The sequence below is a fragment of the Urtica dioica genome, chromosome 3 (genome assembly GCF_054948205.1).
Source record: "Urtica dioica subsp. dioica isolate 48M chromosome 3, U.dioica_male_clone48M_v1_H2, whole genome shotgun sequence".
NCBI lineage: Eukaryota > Viridiplantae > Streptophyta > Magnoliopsida > Rosales > Urticaceae > Urtica > Urtica dioica.
Window position 1 is genome coordinate 15520871 of NC_142758.1, and position 15962 is coordinate 15536832.

General features: G+C 40.8%; 1 protein-coding gene across 1 annotated transcript; it reads left to right on the forward strand.

Annotated features, from left to right (window-relative positions):
• The first annotated feature begins 4921 nt into the window (after positions 1-4921).
• On the forward strand, positions 4922-10254 carry STN7 (Serine/Threonine kinase domain protein). The gene is made up of 9 exons (XM_089609169.1): positions 4922-5387; positions 5478-5567; positions 5682-5804; positions 5922-6020; positions 6217-6479; positions 7301-7394; positions 7484-7540; positions 8268-8681; positions 9880-10254. The coding sequence occupies exons 1-9, from the start codon at positions 5031-5033 to the stop codon at positions 10042-10044; spliced, it is 1662 nt and encodes a 553-aa protein (XP_089465295.1). The 5' UTR covers positions 4922-5030; the 3' UTR covers positions 10045-10254.
• Positions 10255-15962: the final 5708 nt, after the last annotated feature.

Below are 15962 nucleotides of genomic sequence, written 5' to 3' on the forward strand. Positions count from 1 at the left end.
AGTGAGAACCTCCCTCGGCACGGGCCAGCTGAGACTTGGCTTGAGCAAGCTCCTCTTGGGCAAGGCTCAACCGTCGGATAAGGTCGTGAAGGATCTTCTCGCCCCGGGTCGCTCGAGCAAGCACCTGAGAAGACAAAAAGACAAGTCAGCAAAAGACAAGGCCCTAACAGACAAAGCAAGAGAAACTTACTCTCTGCGCGTCAGAGATGCCGTGACGAAAGAACTCCATGTCCCTGCTGGCCACGACGCTCTTCCACATCTTCATTGAAGATTGAGCGAGACCCAGGGAACATTCCCCTCTAACCTCCGCGGCCTCCACGTCGACCATGGAATTTACACGCTTCGAGTCCGAGGACGTGTCTGGAAGAGCCGAAGAAGAGGGTCGCTTCAAGGAAGCACGAGAGCCGCTCTCCGTCGGATAGCCAGCATCGGGATTCTCCCGACCGTTCTGTGCCGCGATCCGAGAACGGATTGCCGCCAGCAACTTCGGGTCCCGAGAAGCCTTCGCTAAGCGAGCCCGAGCCCTCGGCCTAGCCGAGGAGGCTACAAAAGCAACAAAGTCAAAACCCTAGACTAAAAGCAAAAAACAGAAAGAGTAAAAGTCGAAATACCTGGGAGACCGCCACTCAAGGGAAATGACGCGGCGCTGGGAGCGCTCTCGGACCGCCGACTGTCGCAACGGCTAGGAGGAAAGGGCGGGAACCACCCGGTGGAAGCCATCAGCTTAGGCGAACGAAATCGTTCGACAGCCTTCCGAACCTCCGACATTCCCCGGATCTCCTTCACGAAGTCGAGATCATCGGCCCCCGCGTCAGCTGAAAACTCGGTCAAGGGACCGAACCAAAGTGGCGCGTCGCCAAAAGCCTCCGCCGAGACCCACACCCACGGTCTTCGATTATACTTCTCCGAGTCCGTGATCAGCTTAGTATTCCGACGATCGCGGGCCATGAAGAAACCGGGTTGCCCGGGCGCAGGGAAGACCGCGATGAGATTGCGAAAGTCGCTCACGGTCATCACCCGCTCGGACTGGCAATGCCACTCCATGTGACACATTGCCACGATGCGGTAAAATGCCGGACTCATCTGACAAGCATGCACCCCCAGTCGTGCGAGGAGCGGCTGGACGATGGGTTGGAACGGCAACCACAACCCGCAGTTGAGACTCGCAACCGAAACTGCGGCAAATCCACGGCAAGGACGAAAAGGATGGTCGCCCTGCAAGGGATGGAGGAGCACCATGGACGATGGAATGGCAAATGCCTCCCTGAGACCGATTAATGTTCGGTAGGTGAGCGAGCTCGAAGCATCGACCCCCGAACAATCGAAGCCCTCGGGAGTAGCAAAGCCCTCCTCGGGATACCACTCCGTCCTAGCAAGCCACCTCGCCGACACTATCGCCTCTGCATCAGGGGTCTCGGGCTAAGCACCCCCTGGCTCCACGGAAGGGCCTCCGCCCTCTGGCACGGCCGCGGCAGCAGCCGACGGCCCTTCGGGACACTCCGGTGCGAGGCCTTCGGCCCCAGGACATGTCTCTGAATCACATCCGGGATCTTCAGACTCGAGACCAAAATCGTCCACGCAGTCAATCTCGTCGAGGACCGACTCTAGCGGAGTCACTGCATCCACACCCGCAATATCTCCCGGCGTGCCATGAGAATCCGAGTCGGAATTTGGCACGTCGAGGCAGGTCTTGTCGCGAGCCCCCTCGCCAACCAAGTTGATCACGAGGCGAGGAGCAGGTTCCCCAGACATGGGATGATCGACGCCTCCACCCGTGCCATGCCCAGTCGGCACGCACTCCTCTTGAGGCTGAGGAACGGGCGCGGTCGCGCCCGGCTCGCCTCCTTCGAGCCACTGCTTCACTCCACTTAGATTCTCTTCCACGTGCAGAGGAACTTCCCTCAATCCCGCGAAGATGTCATCCTCTACATGTTCAGAGTCCTGAAACAAGAGAGAGAAATCAATATCGGGATCCTCAGTTGAGAAAAGGGAAGGAATATCCATAATGCAAGCGGCAGAAAAAAAATAAGGTGGAAGAATGAGAGAAAGGGGGAGGCCTATTTATAGACTCCTAGGGGGGTAGGAGTCCAAATCCTACTCCCACAAGGAGAGAAAACGGAGGAAAAAACTCCAAAAAAGTCGAACTCCCCCGCGCAAGCGCACCAGCCCTGCGCACGGGGCGCGCCACGCGCCATGACCGCGCGCGGCGCAAGTAGCACCGCACGGACCGCGCGCCGCGCCGGCTAGGGCACGCGCCGCGCGGTTGCACCAAAAAAAAAGAAGAGAAAGGAAAGGAAAGGAAAACTTTCCTTGGGTGACGAGATTTTGAAGATATTTTCCTTAAACACCCAACAGAAAAGACGAAAAGTTTATCGCCGGGAACATCTCGAGCGACGAACTTGGGGGGCTAATGTTGTCAATCGTTTTCGAAAAACCCGAGACGCCAAGAAGGCACGTCGCTCAAAGGGCCGATGGTCAGGTCGGAGGTCCTGAAGAGCGGCAAGCCTTCAACCCTCGCCCAAACTCTTGACTCCTTGAGTCGAGCCTAGCCCCTCGAGTTGAGACTTGAGTCGGCTCCTTGAGTCGAGCCTCGCCCCTCGAGTCGAGCCTTGAGTCAGTCTCCTCGAGTCAAGCCTCGACTCGGATCCTATCCGTCGAATAGATACATTCGTGTCATAAACCCGGGATGCGAAGCCCACAATAGCTCAACGGGCCGGGAAGGACGACGATTGCGAAAAGCCCACGAAGACGCAGCCCAGCGCACGCCGCGCTCGCTGCGCCGCGTGCCGCGCCCGGGCAAGGTCGCGCCGCGCGCCGCGAGTTGCGCGTCGCGCACCGCGCGTGGTGCGCCACTGCCCCTTGTGCGCCTCCACTTGAAGAGGTGCGCGCCCCTAGTCGTACATGGACGACGAAGGACCTTCTTAAGGTCCTCAAACACCTATATAAACCCTCTCTCACTGAGGGGGAAGCCATCCCTTCATCTCCGATCGATATGCTCGAATTCTCACTCTCCTCTGCTTCTTTTGATGCCAACTTTGGCCTGAAGCATTCCCACAAGTCTCTCTCGTTCTCAGAGGTTCTGAAGCACTCTCGAGGACTTCCCAGACGCGCAGTGTCGTTTTCTTCGGCCAACGATAAAATATCCAAAACCAGGGAGAATTTCCTTGCATCCGATTTCTGTTTCTGAATGTGCAAATAACAAGCCAAACTCATATCAGAGTCAATCGTTATAGGTTTTACCGCTCCTTCAGTTTCGTATTTAAACCTTCAACCTATGTATTTCTGGATTCAACTTCCCCTCTGAACCCGCAAACAATAATTTCATAAAATCTTCGTAGTTTATCGTCGGCTGTATGAGCAATGCATGTGTAACACCAGCTTGGTAATAATCGTCTTTGAGCCATACACCGCTATGCTTGACGAATGTAAAAATATCTCCTTTCATAACTGCACATCAAAAATCTCAAACACGACATGTCACTACAGTTTAACATGTCAGTAGTCGCTACATGTCACTAATACATGCAGATTTCACTAATTAGCTAACATCTCCCTAAATCTTCAAATCATTGTCTCAATTACATGCCACTGCATCTTCAAATAGTTTCTTGTACATGTCACTAATCAACTTACATTTCATTACATCTTCAAATAATTCTTCTTGTACATGTTACTAATATATTCTGATGTCACTACTCAACATACATGTCACTAAACCTAAAACAAGTAACTACTGGTACATGACAATGTCACTAATCAACAAACATGTCAATAAACCTAAAACAAGTAACTACATGTACATGTCACTAATATACTATGATGTCACTAATCACCTAACACGACACTAAATCTTAAACATGTATAGTCTATCCAGATATGACTAATTACCTAACATGTCACTAATAAAGAAACACACAAACCTAGGATCGGAACCCTAAGTTTGTAGCTTTCCTTTACATGTATCAATCATACGTTTCGTTCACCATAAATCTGCTACACAATCATACCTGATCATTGAACTACGCCCTTGACGGACTTAGTCGACGACTCGAAGTTTGCAGATTCTCGGCCGGCGACCCAGGGGAACAAAGGTTTGCAGATTCAGAGGATACAATGACAGTGCTGTTATGGACTCCACAGCAGCGATGATTCCGATCGAGAAGGGAGCCTGGACTGAGAGAGAGAGAGAGAGAGAGAGAGAGAGAGAGAGAGAGAGATCCACAACAGCGATGATTCCGAGAGGAAGAGAGATGATTACGTGGAGTGAAAAGAAAAATCGAACACTCGGATGATTCCGAGCGAGAAGGGAAGCTGGGCTGGACTGCGAGAGAAAGAGATCCACCACCGAGATGTGATTCCGAGAGAGAAGGGAAGCTGGGTTGGACTGAGAGAGAGATCAACCACCGAGATGTGAGTTGGGAAAAAAATGAGGGTAAGTTCGATGGGCTGAGCGGGGAAAAAGAGAAAGAAAGAGAAAAATAAAGAGATTTTACTGGGGGAGATGGTAATTAGTTATGCAATATGAGAGTATAATAGGTAGATTTTGTTATCTCTCATTTGACTTAGGGTAGAGTTTTTTTGACAAGTCCTAGTTTGGTAATTTTTAAAATTAATTGGAAAACGGAAAGGTCCCTTTCCTTCAATTTTCTTATTTTAACCCTGCTCAGCCCAGAGCCAATGCAGCCCAACCCAGCCCAGCCCAGCCCAGGCTCAAAGCCAATGCAGCTCATCCCAGAACTTTCATCGACATGGAACGTGTGGCGAATATCAAACCCTCCATCCTCCCGGGTCATTTCCTTCCACAAAAAAAAAAAATAATAATAATAATAATAATAATAATAATAATAATAATAATAATAATAATAATTAACTGTCACTATCCATACACACGACACAACACCCTCAGTAAACCAAAATTAAAAATATCATTTAAAAAAAAAATAGTGGTCTAAACTGAAAGGACACTCATTCCCAGTAAAACCAAAACCAGCCACGAACTTATCCCAAAAAAGAATATCAGCGTCACCGCCATGGCGGCCACAGTGGGCATCGGAGCCCTGAGGTCCCCCTTCCTGGGAAGCATGAAGAAGAAGAAGAGGCCGATAGGCGTTGCGTCGTGTCGGCGGAGGGTGGTCGTGTCGGCGGGGCTGGCGGAGGCGTTCCTTGGGGTGGGGGTGGGGCTGCCGTGCACGGTGATGCAGTGCGGGGACATGATATACAGAAGCACGCTCCCGAAGGCGGACGGGATCACGCTGACCGTCCCGGGGGCCGCCCTCGCCCTCACCGCCCTCTCCTACCTCTGGGCCACCCCCGGCGTCGCCCCAGGCTTCTTCGACATGTTCTTCCTCGCCTTCTTCGAGCGCCTCTTCAGGCCCACTTACAAGAAGGTATGCATGGGTATGGCCTTTATCATCCAATTTCACCCTCCACGGACTTCGCTATTTATTTTGTGCCTTTTGTGTTTGTGTTTGGGATAGGATGATTTTGTTATTGGTAAGAAGCTGGGCGAGGGAGCTTTTGGTGTGGTTTACAGAGTCTCCTTGGCTAAGAAGGCCTCCTCTTCCAATGTATGATTTTCAATCAATTAAACCACAATCAAAATCATTATTGTCCAAATATGGCCACAAAAGTTCTGAGTTTTGGCTTTTTTTTTTTTTTTTTTTTTTTTTTTTGCCAAACAGAAAGGAGGAGACCTCGTGCTGAAAAAGGCGACTGAGTATGGCGCAGTCGAGATTTGGATGAACGAGCGCGTGCGGCGAGCCTGTGCCAACAGCTGCGCCGATTTCATCTACGGTTTCCGTGAGGTGTTTTTTTTTTGTTTTTTTTGTTTTTTGCTACCACAACAACATGTTCAACTTTCAAAAATGACAAACTTTTTCTTATATATATATATAGCTTCTCTAATTCCTATGCATTCTCAGGCTTCTTCGAAGAAAAGTCCCGAATACTGGCTTCTGTGGCGATTCGAAGGAGAGGCCACCTTAGCCGATTTAATGCAGAGCAAGGAGTTTCCCTACAATGTCAGTACTCTGTCTCTCTCATCGGCCTAAACACACGCATTAATTTTAAGCTATCATTGAGGTTTCTCTCACAAGATAGTTGGAAAATTTCGATTCGAAATTAGTTGGTTTTTTATGTTGTTGAAAACTTGGAAATCATTCTTAAGTACATGATTAAGAACTCAAATAACTGTTCCTTATTTTACAAAACTATCAGGTGGAGACAATGATCCTGGGAGAAGTTCAGGATCTGCCGAAAGGAGTCGAAAGGGAAAACAAAATCATTCAGACGATTTTGAGACAACTGTTGTTCGCGCTGGATGGCCTTCACTCAACGGGGATCGTGCATCGCGATATAAAGCCGCAGAACGTCATATTCTCCGAAGGTTCTCGGACGTTTAAGATCATCGATCTCGGAGCTGCAGCAGATTTGAGAGTCGGAATAAACTACATTCCAAAGGAGTTTCTATTGGACCCGAGGTATCTTCTTTTCCTACCGCCCATCCTAGTTAGCTTATCGACGTCTGATCCATGACACATCGATATCGCTTTGTATTGCAGCTTAGATAAGTATCAAGTTGGTGACTGGAATTGTTTTAAATGCTTAGACTTCGCAATTTCTCAGTATAAAGTATGACCAAAACCGTAGTCTCTTAGGGTTATGTTTGGAAGCATAAAATCTAAGTAGAAAAAAAATTATTATTGTGTTTTCCTTGTATTTTTTTGCGTAACTAAAATTGAGATTTCGTTTCCTTAAGAAAAATGTGTGGAAAATGAATGTGAAAGATCTGATTTTCTAATGTGCCAAACGTGTGACACTGTTTTTATTCTCTTTCCCTCAAATATTTCTTGACCTCCAAAGACAATAGATAAAGAATGTTCACATTCCATCACATTTTCTTTGAAATTCCATCTTCCATTTTAAAATCCGGTTTCAAATATCGCCTAAGACTCAACAACTTCTTCGCATAGTTTCTTTCTGGTCCTGTTGGGTTAACATTTAAGTGGTTAGTCAATCGGCTATTATTATTGTCATAGAGGTTAAAAGAACTTAGTTCCTCTGTTTATGATAGCTCAAACATGAACTTTCACTGATAAACACAAAGTTCCAAATGGCTAAGCCTAAGTTAGTAAATTTCCCCAACTGTTAGTAATACTAGTTCTTTCCCCTAACATTTAACTAATTGTTTGAGTGTCTTAAGTCTTGTCGCAATGCCCAATAGCAATTTTTTGTTGTTGCTAAGGTAAAATAAGAAAACTTGTGGTGTCTCTTATCAAAATTTGATGAGCCGTTTTGACAGGTACGCGGCGCCAGAGCAGTACATAATGAGCACACAGACTCCATCCGCGCCCTCAGCCCCGGTGGCAACGGCGCTTTCCCCGGTTCTATGGCAGGCAAAAACTCTTTTAATTTAATTGCCATATATTTCTTACTATATTATTAGTAATTAACTTGACTGCTATATATCCCTCTTTTATAACAGATGAATCTACCTGATAGATTTGATATCTACAGCACCGGTCTCATATTCCTCCAAATGGTCAGTAACTACTCTACCTACAAATGTGTAATGGCTGGGACATATTGGTAGTAAAGAGATTAATTAGTGTAATTATTATACACTGTTTTGAAAAATTAAGAACAAACTAGTTGACCATATTAATTAGGAAGAGAAAAAAAAAAACGGAATCCGGCGTATAATTTAGATCTTATCTTTATTCGTATAAATTATTTGAGTTTTGCAGATTCAATTAATCTCTAACAGCATATGTCTGAATATAGAATACTATTTATAAGTTTAGTTAGCCTATAAATAAGAGCGACAAGTAGAAAGGATTATCACGAAAGATTATAATCATATGAGAGATTACTGGGAGGAAGAGATTCCCAGTGCGAGAGCAAAGACCTCTCGAAAGTTCAAACTATTTTTTATTTATTTTCACTAATACAAAAGCACCAGTTGCGTCACACTCTCTTGCTGTTTGAGCTGCGACTTTCTAACTTGAAATCAAATCTAATTATTTAAGGCGGTCTGATTAAAACAGGGATGGAGCCAGAAAGATAAATTAGTAAAATCAGGGGGCCAATATGTAAAATAAATCAGGGGCTATTTTGCGATTTTTTTAATGTAAAATGAAATTAATAAAACATATTAGATTTCAACAAAAAGTACAACTAATTAAACATTGAGGGTCCGTGGATTAAAAACTAGTGGTCCGGTCTGATTTAAGATATTGAGTATGATAAGATGCATAAGTACGTGGCAGGCGTTTGCGGGGGTGAGGACGGACAGCAGCCTGATACAGCTGAAGAGGCAGCTGAAGCGGTGCGAGTACGACCTGGTGGCGTGGCGGGCGGGGGCAGAGGGACGGGCGACGGGGGACCTGAGGCGGGGGTTCGAGATGATGGACTTGGACGGGGGGATCGGATGGGAGCTGCTGACGTCGATGCTGCGGTACCGGGCGAGGCAGCGCATCAGCGCGAAGGCCGCCCTCGCCCACCCTTACTTCGACCGCGAGGGCCTCCTCGCCCTCTCCGTCATGCAGAGCCTGCGCCTCCAGCTCTTCCGCGCCACCCAGCAGGACTACTCCGACGCCGCCCGCTGGGTCGTCTCCCTCATGGCCAAGTCTGGCACCGACAAGGACGGTGGCTTCACCGAGGCCCAGCTTCAACAGTTTCGGGTAAACCAGCCACCCCACCCCCCGTTTTTTACATATGATATATTCTATAAGATATCTTAACTCAACTTAGAAATTGAAGTCAGGGGGCAAATTTGAAAAATAAAACTCAGGAGGGAGCAAATTTTAAAAGATCATATAAATTTGGTCCAACAATATATAAATTGATAAAAAAAAAAATCTAGGGTAAAACTAAAATTTTCATAAGTTTGGGGGGGAAAATGCCCACCCTGGACCCCATGTAGCTCCATCTTTGATATAGCACTATGCATTTTTATGTAGACACATTATTGCAAAATAGTCAAGATTTTACATGATATAGTGAATTGTCCACTTTTTTAGGTATATTTGTATGATGTTGTTAAGGATTTTATGCTAGAAAGATAGAAGGATTTGACAATCCTTATACGGTGATGTGTTATTCTTCCAATTGCGAATTGATTTTAAGATGAAATCTCTTAGCCCTTTTTTTATCCACTCTTTTTTTTTTTTTTTTTTTTGTATATTTGTCTAATATTCTTAAGAATCTTACATTAGAAAGATAGGCAGACAAAATTTGCTAACGCGGACACTAAAGCATGTAAACGGGTAACGAGTCCGGAAATTTTCTACCCGCTTATCCGTCAGGTATACCTCTTACCCGGCGCGCTTAAAAACCGGGTAACTGGTTTAATTTTTTACTGAGTCTGGGTAACGGAATAGGTGGACCCTCCCGAAGCCGCACTCGTCATTCCTAATCTTAGTGTAAAAAAAATAATAATAATAATAATAAAAGAAAAAAAATTTCTTAGTGTACATGTGCCTTTGTGCCTATAAACTGGTCCAGTTCGATAAACGTTTTAACAAAATAGTAAGGTTTTACGTCATATAGTGAACTAGCCACTTTGGTGCGTTGCTGGCATATTAAAATTTGAATGTAGTGTGGTTCTTATGTTCGGTTTTGCTAGTTAACAATTTTGAAACACTCGAGTATTTTGCAAGAACTTAGTTATGTAGGCTTATAATTTGGATATAATTTGAGAAAATCGACGATGGATTGCAAGAAAAAAAAGTGTATATTTTAATAAAAGTTTTTTTCTTGCTTAAAAAATTTGAAGCAATGGACATGGGCAATTTTCCTTGATTTCAAATTTTTATACTATTATTTAGAAAAACAAAATAAAACCTATCTATTTGTGTAACATAAATGTTGCCGGGGTAGGAAACGGAGCCTAAGAGGAAGAAGGCTAGTACACAGAGAAATGCGCTGGCATCGGCTCTTCGGCTGCAACGGAAGATTGCGAAGACGCTGAACGAGAGCGTCGACGAGCTGAGCCGCCCCAGCAAGAGCATGTGGTGGAGCAAATGGATCCCAAGAGAGGAATGATCAATTGGTACGTAATTAGAACCATCGTAAATATTATTTTTCTTTTTCTTCTTAAAAATATTGTAAATTTTTGTGTAGCCTAGCTCTTATTATATAATATTGTCTGGTTATCATATTTATACCTGAATTTGGAATCTTGAACACACATGTAAATGCCTTTCATGGGTTATAAAAGAAAGCAAAAGAACATATAGCAGAACGTTCGATGAACTGAAATGGTAAGTATCTTAATTAGTCTTTAACTATAACATTTATTACGTTAGTGTTTTATTTATTTATTTATTTATTCCCTTGCTCGAATTATGACACTTTCCATGATACTGCTTATTAACAATTCCCCGGAAAAAAATATTTTTAATTCTTCTGTTTCCTTATTAGAAAACTAATCCGGAAAATAGTCTTGGTTATGTTTTTTTTCCCTTTCTTTTTCTGTACATGATATTTCCTTTCTTTCTTTTTTTTCTTCTTTCCAATAACCTGGCAATGCTCTTCTAAATTATTGAGCATGTGATCGAGTTGTTCGTATATGACTATTGTACTAAGATTTATATTTCAACAACGCATCCTTGATGGGTGACTACATCAAAATTTTCCCTTGATCGGCTCACAAATTTAATGAAATTTGTTGGTTTAAAAATAATAATAATAATTTCAATGCCTCAATTATTGTCACTTATCTCATATCCTCATTATCCTGTAGGCTATTGATATGAATAATAATAATAATTGTCAAAACAATATATAACTAGTAATGACCGTCTGGCTTCATGCTTGGTCAACGTCCACACATGCAATAATATTCATTCGTACGGAATGTTATCAAACCATCTAGGCAAAATATTTATACACATACAGAGAATTCCTATCAATAACACGAGTCAGGTAGTATCTAACATAGTCTAATTGAAGAGATCGTGTGAGTTCAATTTTCACGGACAACAAAACTGTCTTTAACAAAAACAGTAATAACATGAGTTATCATTTGTTTAAAAAAAAAATAATAACAAGAGTTAATGCTAAATTATTTATATCATATAATATAATATCGTTCCCGAGTGAGAATGACAGCTGTAACTCTCAATGCAAAATTAATTATGAACAGTTAGACTTATATATTATATATATATATATATATAGTTTATGTCATATGAGGGAGTTGTGGAAGAAAGAAACTAAACACAAGCAGGTGGGGTTAATGAGTTCCTTTACAAGAAAGCACTCTGAACAAGCATGGTCACGAAAGAGTCTAATTAATAATAATAAAAAAAAAAACTAGGGGATCAAAAATCAAACCCTTTTTAGAGATTAAATAAAAATTGATCTTATGTTGAGTCTTTCAGAGGCAACGGCATTGTAAACCACGATATATCCACGTGCAAATCTGACCTAATTTTCTCGCTCAGTAGTCAGTACTAGTACTATTAAAGCCGGACCATTCCTTCTTTTCTTTTTCTTTTTCATCTATTTAAAAATAATATCATATCAGTGGACACAGTAAACAGCATGAGAGACAGCTCTAAACTAAATTATCAACAACAACAACAAAAAAAAAAAAAAAAAAAAAAAAAAATTAGCAAAGGAAAGAAAAAAAAAGACTGATCAGAGAGTTGTAATTATTATTATACTCAATATACTATATGTCGTCATTCTCCGTTGAAGCTCCCAAAGCTTTCGGATTGGCTGTGCTGTACTTCACCATGAGAATATGCTCTTGAAATGTGAACGTTTTAGAATGTACATATTAAATTAATTTTATATAGTACATATTGGTGCAAGTAGATAATTTCTATAATCATCTATAATTTTTTTTATTTTTTTATTATTGCACCAAATCTAAAAAATTTAGTTTTACACTACTTTATGTTCTTGGCAAATCACCATATATCTTCATCTTTATTTTTCCATACACGTAATAATCATCGTCTACATTTATGCATGTAAAAAAGCTAAGAAAATCCAATTGTGGAAGAGCCAAAGAAGATCACTTGGTTGCGATTTAATTGAAAACTGCTCATGTGTTCAACAACAAAAAAAAAAAAAAAAAAAAAAAAAAAAAAAAAAAAGTATGTCATTAAAATGGGAGGAGCACGAGACTAAGCAAGTGGGTTTGTGTTGTTTTTACTTTTTGGTCAAGCTTGGGATAGAATAAAATAAAAATATCATGTTTAATTTAATCAATCGCTATGAGTCGGGTTTTGTGTCCGCTTTTCAGCTCGTCATTGTAGGAAATGGAATCTTGGTCATAACCTTAAAAGCTAACACACACTCTTTAGTCTTGACGCTTGATTAGAACTCACAGTACTGTCGGTTAAGAAAGTATCAATGTTGAATACAGATCTTATTTTCTACTGTTTCCTCTTCACGTGTGGTCTAACAGAATCTACAGCTTTCAAGAGTCTACAAGTATTAAATATCTAAAAACAAAGGGTAGGAATCGAGTTTTTATCGATAAAGTGAGTTACAATTACATGTATAAATAGTTGAAGGGCGATCTAGATTTGTGATCTATGAAACTTGAAATTGTATTTTAGCCACTTTTTAGATAATTTTTGTTAATTAATCAACAAACACTATTATCCAGCGAAAAAAGACAAAATTAACCTAACAAAAATTCCAACCCATTTACACAAAATTATTATTTGAAATAAAAATAAATAAATAATAATAATAACTACCCATTAGACTAGACAACAAAATCAGTTTTCATGCACATCATAAAAAAGCAGAAAAAAAATACCTAGAAAAGAGAACATATTACCAATAATTTCCAAAAATTAACTGTTATTAAAATATATTAACAGTTATAACTTTGCAATAACTCACATAGTGACGGCGGAAAACGAGGAAGGGAGCACCAAACATATACACAGAGATCGAACGTACACTTATCACAGATCTCGTCATCTTTTTCACCCCCCATAATCACAATCCTAATTAACAGCAAAATTAATATGTTTTAAGTGGTTCTTTTTTTCAGTTTATCTTGAAATCATAAAATCCAGATCCTATAATTAAGGAATTTAAAGAATAATGATAATTTTTTAATACGAAAATCAATTTTATTAATTAACTAATAAGGGTATATTCGGTACAAAATAAGTGGTTTCACTTGCCACATCATCAATTTGGCTAATTATCAATTATTAACTAAACGTTGGTTAAAATAAAATTAATATGTTTTAAGTGGTTTAGTGTTAACAATTCTCATAGCTAAATACCGATGACACTACAAATTAAAAGTACGAAGAAGAAAAATACCCAACAATTGAAAATTTAGATTTTAAAACTATAACGCCCAAATATATAATAATTAAGTACATATATAATTGAGTTATATGATGGAAATGTCACATTTTATGATAAGAGTTCACAATAAATAATTATCACGTTTATTCCACATTTTAGAGGTGAAATTATACAAATAATGTTTTTTTATTTCATTCAAAAATTTCAAATATCACTAGTACAAAAAAGATCTTTGGTGCGACTTTTTTCGCGCCCAAAAGTCATTTCCGCACCCAAAGATACCTTTGGGTACGACTTTTCCGTACCCGAAAGTCCGCACCTAAAGGTCTTGGGTGCGAAAAGTCGCACCCAAAAGTCATGACTTTCGGGTGCGACATTTAGGTGCGACTTTTCGCACCTAAAGTCGCACCTAAAATGTCACAAAAATCCATGGAAAAGGCGGGTAAAAGAGCATTGGGTGCTACTTTTCGCAGCCGATAGTCAGTTTTGACGAAAAAAATAGTACTTCAGACGTCGCTCTATTATAAAGTGACTTTAAATCTTTGAAAAACGTAATTGTTAACTGTGATTTAGTTGTCATATGATTTAAAAGTGACTTTGATTCTTAATTTATTTATAAAATAAAAATCAATTAAATGACATTACTTGATTTAATTGAATGAAACCTGTTATAAGCAATTAAGCAATTAAAAATAAAAAACTTAATGAAACTTGTTATACTGAATTGCTTAATTGAAAAATAAAAATTATACCTAAATGGTCCAGAATACACAAAATAAAAAAATTTGTTATAGCAATTCACAAGTTCAAGCGATTGGTCTCGTTGATAAGAATTATTGCAGCCAAGCCACAGAATGTGTACCTGAAACAAAATGTTCAAATCTAAGCGATTGGTCTCGTTGATAAGAATCATTCACAAGGCAATTGCTTGAACATAATATATATATTGGCCACGAAAAATCAAAACGATCTTAGAAAATCCGAAACAATAAGACAGTTGCAGAATGAATCACATATTTTGTAAATTGTAGTCATATGTGTGTGTGTGTGTGTGTATATATATATATATATATACACACCGAAGCACGAAAACCATTTTTCTCAATTTGTGAACAATTTCATGACAAAACAGCCGGAGTCATTAGCGAACATCAACTAGCAGAAGCAATTCAAAATGAAAAATAATAAATTATCCTAATAACTAAATCTATGTACTAACATCATAAACTGATTACCTATTTATTGAAGACAAAGCTTCATGACCACCCACAGTAATGAGTGAATTGACAGCAGCATAGGTTGTCTATACTAAGTCCCTTCATACACCGTCCCCTTGCTTCCCGTGATCGTGCCTTTCCAACACATTATGTTCTCTTCCTCTTGAAATCCTGATATCCCTGAATCCTCATAGATTTTTGAACTGATGATATAACATATACAATCTTGCAAAACCAGACAGAAAGTTTGAAAATCTTACCATCAAGACCATAAGTTCTTATGGCAACTTGTTCGTAATACAAAAGAAACAAAAAGGAAATTAATCACCAATCAAATCCAACGAAACCCCCCAAGAGTTCATTTAATAAATCTGTTTAACGACTTATATTTTATCAAAGACATCTAACGATATGATTTCTATCATAATAATAGGACATATTTCTACCAATGAACATATTAAACAAATAAGGCCGTCCTAAAATCAAACAATAAACAAACAAACCAATTGATAATAAAAACAAACATTATAAAACTAATCCTAAAACTTCAAAGATCGTTAAAAAAAAAAATTAATCACCTGAGAGAAGTATAGTGAAGCTATGAAGACTGAGTAGAACTCCGGCGACGCGCTCAGGTGGAATCTTCGTCACAATCTTAACAACCAAAAACAAAGTTCAGCCGAGATTTGAGAAAAATAATAAAAATCGAAAAAAAAAATCGAAACCCATGAACCAACCCAAATCCGAGGACGAGCGAGGAAGTGGTGAAACTTGCGAGATTCAGACGCCACAATCTTGACATACAAAAATAAATTTCAGTCGATATAAGCAAAACAAAAACAAAAACAAAATCGGAAAAAGTAAGACCCAAATTTGAGGGAGACCAACCTGCAGAGCGGAGGTAGCGACGGAAGGATCAGCGACGGTCTTTGAAGGTAGAGATGCGACGGAGGGATCTGTCGGACCGAGGCGGAGCTCAGGTGACGAGCTGATGGGCTTTGAAGCTCCGACCGGTGAGCTCAGGCGGCGATGAGGAGCAGATGAGAGATAGTGAGCTCGAGAGAGAGAGAGAGAGAGAGAGAGAGAGAGAGAGAGAGAGAGAGAGAGAGAATGTGTGAGAGAGAGAGAGAATGATAGAAGACTTACCGGCCGGAGTGGCTGTCGGACCGGGGCGGAGCGCAGGTAGACGCGGCTTTGAAGGTAGGGTGAGCTCGGGCGATGAGGAGCAGAGACGGAGATAGAAGAGGGTTTTAGTTTCTGCAATTTTTTTTTATATGAAGGCCGAGAATTTGCTTTTGGGTGCAACAATGCTTTTGACCAGTCAAATTTAAACAAAATGGGGGGAGGAAGACCGCCTAAAATATTTGGACTTTTGGGTGCGACTTTGTCGCACCCAAAGGTTTTAATAAACTTTTGGGTGCGAATTTTCGCACCCAAATTTAAAAATATTAGCGA

Bases quoted from the DNA above. Each gene is read 5' to 3' on its own strand.
- STN7 (XM_089609169.1), top strand. From the start codon at position 5,031: ATGGCGGCCACAGTGGGCATCGGAGCCCTGAGGTCCCCCTTCCTGGGA. The intron at 5,388-5,477 runs GTATGCATGGGT...TGTTTGGGATAG, and splicing joins TCAGGCCCACTTACAAGAAG to GATGATTTTGTTATTGGTAA. The intron at 5,805-5,921 runs GTGTTTTTTTTT...ATGCATTCTCAG, and splicing joins TCATCTACGGTTTCCGTGAG to GCTTCTTCGAAGAAAAGTCC.